The 8,787-nt window shown below is 48.0% G+C and overlaps 1 protein-coding gene across 1 annotated transcript in view; it reads right to left on the bottom strand.

The window, feature by feature from the left end:
- LOC112073032 (CSC1-like protein 2) overlaps window positions 1-8,787 on the bottom strand; it is a gene marked incomplete at its 3' end in the record, with an annotated part of 91,901 nt that overhangs the window by 13,807 nt on the left and 69,307 nt on the right. Inside the window, 1 exon segment of the mRNA XM_070440022.1 lies at window positions 4,342-4,448. Within this exon segment, the coding sequence (XP_070296123.1) occupies window positions 4,342-4,448 (107 nt within the window).

The raw sequence follows: 8,787 nt of genomic DNA on the forward strand, positions 1-8,787 counted from the left end.
CTTTGTAAATGATTGCGGACTTTCAGGCTGCATAATGGAAACCTAACACAACATCAGGAGGCTCCAAGCAACACCAGGTGGTTCGTCGACGGACGGCGTTCTTGAGCTGCAGGATGCTGATGACTGTGCTCTTGTGCCCACACTCCGAAGACCTTCAGTCCGTCCTTTGTAGCGTCTGTGAGGGTCTATAGCAGGATGGGACTGCTTATCAACACCACCAAGACAGAGATGGTTCGCCAAAAAGGAGATCCAGCCCTCCACCCACCATGCCTGTCTTCCACATTGAACCAAGACGAATCACTGGCAATAGTCCCGTCATCCAAATACCTGGTAGCACATCTCTCGGCAGCGATTGCAGCATCGACCTCGAAATTCAAAACATGATCAAGCAATCATCAGCTGCCTTCTGGAAACTCAGACACAGGTCTTCCGAAACAGATATCCGCCTCCAAACAAACTCGCCGTCTATCAAGCGCATGGCATCACCACACTGGTTTTTACAGCTGTGAAGCCTGGTCACTTTACAGCTGTGAAGCCTGGGTCACTTTACAGCTGTGAAGCCTGGGTCACGTACAGCTGTGAAGCTGGTCACTTTTACAAGCTGTGAAGCCTCTGGTCACTTTACAGCTGTTGAAGCCTGGGTCACTTTACAGCTGTGAGAAGCCTGGGTCACTTACAGCTGTGAAGCCTTGGGGTCATCTTTACAGCTGTGAAGCCTGGGTCACTTTACAGCTGTGAGCCCGCTAGGTCACTTTACAGCGGTGAAGCCTGGGTCACTTTACAGCTGTGAAGCCTGGGTCACTTTACAGCTGTGAAGCCTGGGTCACTTTAGCTGTAAGCCTGGGTCACTTACAGCTGTGAAGCCTGTCACCTTACAGCTGTGAAGCCTGGGCACCTTCAGCTGGTGAAGCCTGGTCACTTACAGCTGTGAAGCCTGGGTCACCTTACAGTCGACACAACAAGCAGCTCGAGTTGATTCCACATAAGGTTACCTATCATTCAGTCCCTGGGATTTCACCTGGCTCGTGCCGCACCCTATACATGAAAGAATACTTGCTTTGTAAGACCACACTGTAAGAGTAATAGAGGCCGTGGTTTCCCAGCACCAACTGTAAGAGTATAGAGCCATGGTCACCCTAGCACCAACTGTAGAGAGTATAGAGGCCATGGTCACCCAGCAACCAACGTAAGAGTATAGAGGCCATTGTGTCACCAGCACCAACTGTAAGCAGCTATAGAGGCCATATGGTCACCCTAGCACCAACTGTAAGAGTATAGAGGCTCGGTCACCCGCAACAACTGTAAGAGATATAGAGCATGGTGACCAAGCCACCAACTGTAAGAGTATAGAGCCATGGTCACCCAGCACCAACTGGAAGAGTATAGAGGCCATGGTCACCTGCACCAACTGGTAGAGTATAGAGCCATCTCCGGTCACCCAGCAACAACTGTAAGCAGTTATAGAGGCCATTGTCACCAGCACCAACTGTAAGAGTATAGAGGCATGGTCACCCTGCACCAACTGTAAGAGTATAGAGCCATGGTCACCCAGCACCAACTGTAAGAGTATAGAGCATTGGTCACCCTAGCACCAACTGTAGTATAGAGCCCATGGTTCACCCAGCACCAACTGTAAGGAGTTATAGAGGCCATGGTCACCCTGCCACCAACTGCTAGAGTATAGAGCCATGTCACCCAGCACCAACTGGTAGAGTATAGAGGCCATGGTCAGCCCAGCACCAACTGTAAGAGGTATAGAGGCCATGGTTCACCCGCACCAACTGTGAAGAGTATAGAGGCCATGGTCACCCAGCACCAACTGTAAGAGTATAGAGGCCATGGTCACCCAGCACAACTGTATAGAGTTATAGAGGCCATGGTCACCCTGCACCAACTGTAAGAGTATAGAGGCCATGGTCACCCGCCACCAACTGTAAGAGTTATAGAGGCCATTGGTCACCACTGCACCAACTGGTAAGAGTATAGAGGCCATGGTCACCAGCACCAACTGGAGAGTATAGAGGCCATGGTCACCCAGCACACAACTGTTAGAGTATAGAGGCCATGGCTCCCAGCACCAACTGTAGAGTATAACAGCATACGTCACCAGCACCAACTGGTAGAGTATAGAGGCCATGGTCACCCAGCACCAACTGGTTAGAGTATAGAGGCCATGGTCACCCAGCACCAACTGGCTTTAGTAGTATAGAGGCCATGGTCACCCTGCACCAACTGTAGAAGTATAGAGGCCATGGTCACCCTGCACCAAACTGGTAGAGTATAGAGGCCATGGTCACCCAGCCACCACAACTGTAAGAGTCTATAGAGGCCATGGTCACCCAGACCAACTGAGAGTATAGAGGCCGATGGTCACCCAGAACCAACTGTAAGAGTATTAGAGGCCATGGTCACCCAGCACCAACTGTAAAGTATAGAGGCCATGGTCACCCAGCACCAACTGTAAGAGTAATAGGAGCCATGGTCACCCAGCCCAACTGTAAGAGTATAGAAGGCCATGGTCACCTCGACCAACTGTAAGAGTATAGAGCCATGGCTCACCCTGCACCAACTGTAAGAGTATAGAGGCCATGCGTCACCCAGCACCAACTCGTTGGTAGAGTATATGAGGCCATAGTCACCCAGCACCAACTGGTAGAGTATAGAGGCCATGGTCACCCAGCACCAACTTTAGAGTATAGAGGCCATGGTACCCGCACCAACTGTAAGAGTATAGAGGCCATGGTCACCCTGCACTCACTGTAAGAGTATAGAGGCCATGCGTCACCCAGCACCAACTGTAAGACTATAGAGGCCATGCGTCAGCCCAGCCACCAACTGTAGAGTAGGAGAGCGCCCATGGCCTGCACACGTACCAGCGGAGCCACCACCTCACCAATTGTACGAGTAATAGAGGCCATGGTCACCCTGCCACCAACTGCCTAAGAGATATACGCAGCGCCTGTAAGTGTGGGATCATCCGGGTTGCAGCGTTGGTGGCGCGCGCTATGACCAAACTGTTCGCTAGTAAGATAGTCGCTTGATAGAGCGCCATCGTATGGGGCACCCTGCACCAACTGCTAAGAAGTATAAGTAGGCCATGTCACCCAGCACCAACATTAAGAGCTATAGATGGCCCATGGGTCAACCCCAGCCACCAACTCGTTAAGAGTATATGAGGCCTAGTATGCGCTCACCCAGCGCACAGACTGGCTAGAGCTATAGCGCCACATGCGTCACCCAGCACAACTGCTAAGAGTATAGAGGCCATGGTCACCCAGCACCAACTGTAAGAGTATAGAGGCCATGGTAGCCCAGCACCAACTGGTAGAGTATAGAGGCCATGGTCACCCAGCACCAACGGCGCTGGCTTGGGCATGTCATTAGAATGTCTCAGGAGCCGCGGAAGATCCTGTACGGCCAGCCATACTTCGGCCGGCGGTCTGCAGGCGGGGCAGATGAAAACGTTGCTGAAGAAGTGCAACATCAAATCCACAGACCTAGAGGATTCTGCTGCCGATCGTTCCAGCTGGCGGCAGCTCTGCCAGAGCGGTGGACAGAGGTAGGAGGAGGAGAGGAGCACAAAGACACAGCAAAAACAGCTCAGGAGTTTGTGGATCTCGTAAATATTAAATAGTCCGGGTGGCTATTTGATCAATTGTTCATCAGTCTTATAGCTTGGGGGTAGAAGCTGTTAAAAAGCTGTTTGGACCTAGACTTGGCGCTCCGCTACTGCTTGCCGTGCGGTAGCAGAGAGAACAGTCTATGACTTGGGTGACTGAAGTCTGACATTTTTTGGGGCCTTCCTCAGACACCGCCTAGTATATAGGCCATACGCACTACCCTCTGTCGCACCTTTCAGTCAGATGCCTAGCAGTTGCCATACCAGGCGGTGATGCAGCCAGTCAGAATGTTCTCGATGGTGCAGCTGTAGAACTTTTTAAGGATCTGGGGACCCATGGCAAATCTTTTCAGTCTCCTGAGAGGGAAAAGGCGTTGTCGGGCCCTCTTCACGACTTCTTTGTTGTGTTTGGACCATGATAGTTTGTTGGTGATGTCGACACCAAGGAACTTGAAACTCTCGACCCGCTCCACCACAGCCACGTCGATGTGAATGGGGGCGTTTTCGGCCCTCCATTTCCTGTAGTCCACGATCAGCTCTTTTGTCTTGATCACATTGAGGTAGAGGTTGTTGTCGTGGCACCACACTGCCAGGTCTCTCACCAAATAGTTCACTCTTAACTCAGAAGTGGAAGTCATCGTCGGATACAATGGACTACCATAACGTGTGTGAGTCGTACCGTGTCCAGTGTGTGTGTGTGTGAGAGAGAGAGAGAATGGTACCGTGTCCAGTGGGCCTCGAAGAAGGCCGAGTAGTATACGATGGTGGGGAGCAGGGCGGAGAAGGCCCACAGCAGCAGGGTGGGGAAGAACTGGGTCACAATGGGGTTCTGGAGGAGGAGAGGAAGAGAGGGAGGAAGAAAGGGAGGAGAGCAAGAAAGGGAAGAGAGGATAGGTGGAGGATGAGGAAGAGAGGGAGGAGAGGAAGGGAGGAGAGGATAGGTGGAGGAAGAGAGGGAGGAGAGGAAGGGAAGAGAGGATAGGTTCATCAAGTATGGTTTGTGACTGCAATGTGGTCAAATCAATCAACTGTATTTTTTAAAGCCTTTTTTTTTTACATCAGCTGATATTCTCAAAGTGCTTCTACAGAAACCCAGCCTAAAACCCAAACGAAGCAACGCAGATGCAGAAAGTACGCGGCTAGGAAAAAATCCTCGATGCCAGGAACTAAGAATGTAAATTGGAGAGGAATAGGAGAGGCTACTTACTCAATCTCAAGCAGCGTCGGCCAGGAAGCCGCTTGTCCAAAGCTCGGAAGAAAACATCCGCTGGAAGGAGGAGGAACAGTTTATCAAGAAGATAGGAGAGGTGGTTGATGATTGGATTAGAAACTCCATGATGAGAATGGGCTATAAAGGGACAGTTTCCTGCACCAGATTTAAGGCTAGTGAACCCAGATTAAAGGCTAGTGAACCCAGATTTTAGGCTTTAGTGATGGGCTCGCCTCATTGAGAGTAGTCGCATTTCAGATTTGGAAGGTTGGGAGTTGATCCCTGGGCAGAGTCATCAGAGACAATTTAAAATATACATACAGTAGAAGTCGGAAGTTTACAATACACTTAGCAAATACGTTTAATCAGTTTTTTCACAATTGTGACAATTACATCTATGTCAAATCCCGCTGTTTTAAGGATCCCACTTATTTTAAGAATGTGAAATGTTAGAATACATAGTAGGAGAGATTTTCTTTTCAGATTTTATTTTTTTCATCAAATTCCCAGTGGGTCAGAAGTTACAATACTCAATTAGTATTTTGTTAGCATTGCTTTTAAATTTTTTAATTGGGTCAAAGTTTCGCGTAGCTTCGCACAATAAGTTGGGTGAATTTTGTCCATTCTCCTGAAGAGCTGTTGTATATGAGTAGGTTTGTAGGCCTCTTTGCTCGCACTACGCTGTTTCATGTTCTGCCCAAGGATTTTCTTATAGGATTGAGGTCAGTACTGACTTTTGTTGTCCTTAAGCCATTTTCCCACAAATTTGGAAGTATGTTTGGGGTATTGTTCATTTGGAAGACCATTCGCGCCAAGCTTTAACTTCCTGACTGATGTCTTGAGATGTTGCTTCAATTATCACATAATTTTCTTTCTTTCTCATGATGCATCTCTTTTGTGAAGTTGCACCGAGGCTCGCTGAGCAAGCAGCCCCACATGATGCGGCGCACCTGTGTTCACGGTTGGATGGTGTTCTTCAGCTTTGCAAGATCACGGCTTTTTGCTCAACAATACGATGGTCATTATGGCAAACAGTTTCTATTTTTGTTTCATCAGACGAGACGTTTTTCTCCAAAAAGTATGATCTTTTGTCCCCCATGTGGCCAGTTGCATAACCCGTCAAGATTCCTGGGTATTTTATGGCCGTTTGGATGCAGTGGCTTCTTCCTTGCTGAGCGGATTTCAGGTTATGTAATATAGCACTCGTTTTACTGTGGAAAATGATACTTTTGTTACCTGTTTCCTCAAGCATCTTTCACAAGGTGCTTTGCTGTTGTTCTTGGGATTGATTTGCACCTTTTAGCACCAAGTACGTTCATCTCTAGGGGAAGAACACGTCTCTTCCTGAGCGTATGACGGTGCGTGGGTCCATGGTGTTTATACTAGGTCGTCTTGTTTTGTGACAGATGGAACGTGGTACCTTGCAGGCGTTTGGAAATTGCTCCCAAGGATGACAAGACTTGTGGAGGTCTAAATTATTTTTCTGACATCTTGGTGATTTTTTGATTTTCATGATGTCAACGCAAAGAGGCACTGAGTTTGAGGTAGGCTTGAAATACATCCACAGGTTAGCAGGCCTCCAATTGACTCAAAGGATGTCAGTAGCCTATAGAACTCTAAAGCATCATTTTTCTGGGATTTTTCCAAGCTTTGTTTAAGGCAAGTCAACTTCGTGTATGTGAAAACTTCTGACGCTTGGAATTGGTGGAATACAGTGAATTTAAGTGAATAATTGTTGTAAACAATTGTTGGAACATTACTTGTTGTCTGCACAAAGTCGCTGTCCTAACACTTGCCAAAACTATACGTTAGTTAGCAAGAAATTTGTGGAGTGTGTTGTGAAAACAGTTAATATGACTCAACCTAAGTATAAACGTATAACTTCCAACTCAACTGTGTTATATGTTACATATATATATGTATGTACAGTATAAAAAGTAGCAGCATGATTGGTTTCTAAATGGAGGGAATGTGTCTGTGATTATTAATTCTACATTTAGATAAAATACTGTTGCAGCTACAACTACTTCAGTCCATATGGATCTAAATGTCACGGTCCTTTACGGACTCTGTTGCCTGGTTTAATAAGACGTCTAGAATTTAAGAAGGTTTTGGTGCAACACACTGGGTCTGAAACGACCTAATGCTTAACGATTAAGCTAACGACCCTCATGCTAACGACGCTGATGCTAACGACGCTATGCTAAGACCTAATGTAAGCTATATGCTCACGACCTACGCTAGACGACTGCTGGATTAACGACGCTATGCTAAGGACTAAATGCTACGACGCTTAATGCTAACGACGATGATGCTTAAGACCCTATGCTAACGAGCTGATCTAACGACCTCTGAGATGGCGGAACGACCTGATGCTAACGACTGATGGCTAACCGACGCTGTGCTAAGACCTAATGCTAAGACCCTAATGCTAAGACTTAAATGTAAGACCTTAATGCTACGACGCTGATGCTACGACCCTGATGCTAGCGACCCTGATTGCTAGGGACCTGATGCTTAGCTGACCTGATCTAACGAACCTGTCAAAAAATTTCGTTTAGTGCGTTCTCGGTAGAGACTGGACGGAATATGACGAGAGGGCGGGGAGTGTGTTGTGTATCCATCAAATTGATTTCCCAATTTAAAATTTCATGGACGGATAACGAAGACATTGTATGTACCTGCTGAGTCCTAGAGGACGGCGAGCAGTAAGACCATGAAGATGGAGGAAGGTGTAATTATGCTGGTTGTCCTGTTTCTCTAGACCTGATTAGATACACGGAAGTCAAAAGATAACATTACACATTGAGAAATAGAGTACGAAGGAGCTATCCGCTCTAGCAAGTTCGCCATGTCCAGATCAGTTTGTTGCTGGTTTTGCGAATCTCCTAGCATAGTGACAAACAGATTGGAGAGAGATGTTCGATACACAGTGGGGGAAAAATATAACATTAGTACGTCGTGTGTGTGTGAGTGGTACCGTGTCCAGTGTGGTGTGTTGAGTGGTACTGTGTTCCAGTGTGTGTGTGTGAGTGGTACCGTGTCCAGTGGTGTGTGTGTGAGTGGTACCGTGTCTCGTGTGTGTGTGTGCAGTGGTACGTGTCAGTGTGTGTGTGTGAGGGTACGTTCCGTGTGTGTGTGTGAGTGGTACGTGTTCCGTGTGTGTGTGGTGAGTGGTACACGTTGGGTCCAGTGTGTGTGTGTGTGAGTGGTACGTGTGCCAGTGTGTGTGTGTGAGTGGTACGTGTCGCAGTGTGTGTGTGTGAGTGGTCGGTGTCGCAGTGTGTGGTGTTAGTGGTCGTGTCCAGTGTGTGTGTGTGAGTGGTCGTGTCAGTGTGTGTGTGAGTGGTACTGTCCAGTGTGTGTGTGGTTAGTGGTACCGTGTCCGATGTGTGTGTGTGTGCTGGTACGGTGTCGTGTTGTGTGTGGATGGTACCGTGTCCAGTGTGTGTTGAGTGGTCGCTGGTCCGTGTGGTGTGTGAGGTGGTAGTGTTCTGTGTGGTGTGGTAGTGGTCCGTGTCCAGTGTGTGTGTGTGGTGTAGTTAGCGGTCCAGTGGCCTCGAAGAAGGCGAGTAGTATACGATGGGTGGGTAGCAGGGCGGAGAAGGCCACAGCAGCAGGGTGGGAAGAACTGGGTCACGATGGGGTTCTGGAGGAAAGAGAGAGAGGAGGAAGAAGAGGGGAGGAGAGGAAACATTGCAGATCAAGGTTAACCGATAAGGTTAGGATAGTACATCATTAATGCCTTTTTCCACTATAGTGTCAACCAAACCGTACTCTGCTGGCTCTGATAGTTCAAGCTGAGGCTGCTTCCAATAGGACTTAATTTCTTTAATAGTGCACTAAATAGGAATAGGGTGCTCATAATAGGGAATAGGGTGTCATATATAGGGTGCATTTTGGGACCCGTCTGATGGTCGACCTCCTGAGCTTTCACTAAGAGGGGTCATACGGTGGA

The sequence above is a fragment of the Salvelinus sp. IW2-2015 genome, unplaced genomic scaffold (assembly GCF_002910315.2).
Source record: "Salvelinus sp. IW2-2015 unplaced genomic scaffold, ASM291031v2 Un_scaffold2128, whole genome shotgun sequence".
Taxonomy (NCBI): domain Eukaryota; kingdom Metazoa; phylum Chordata; class Actinopteri; order Salmoniformes; family Salmonidae; genus Salvelinus; species Salvelinus sp. IW2-2015.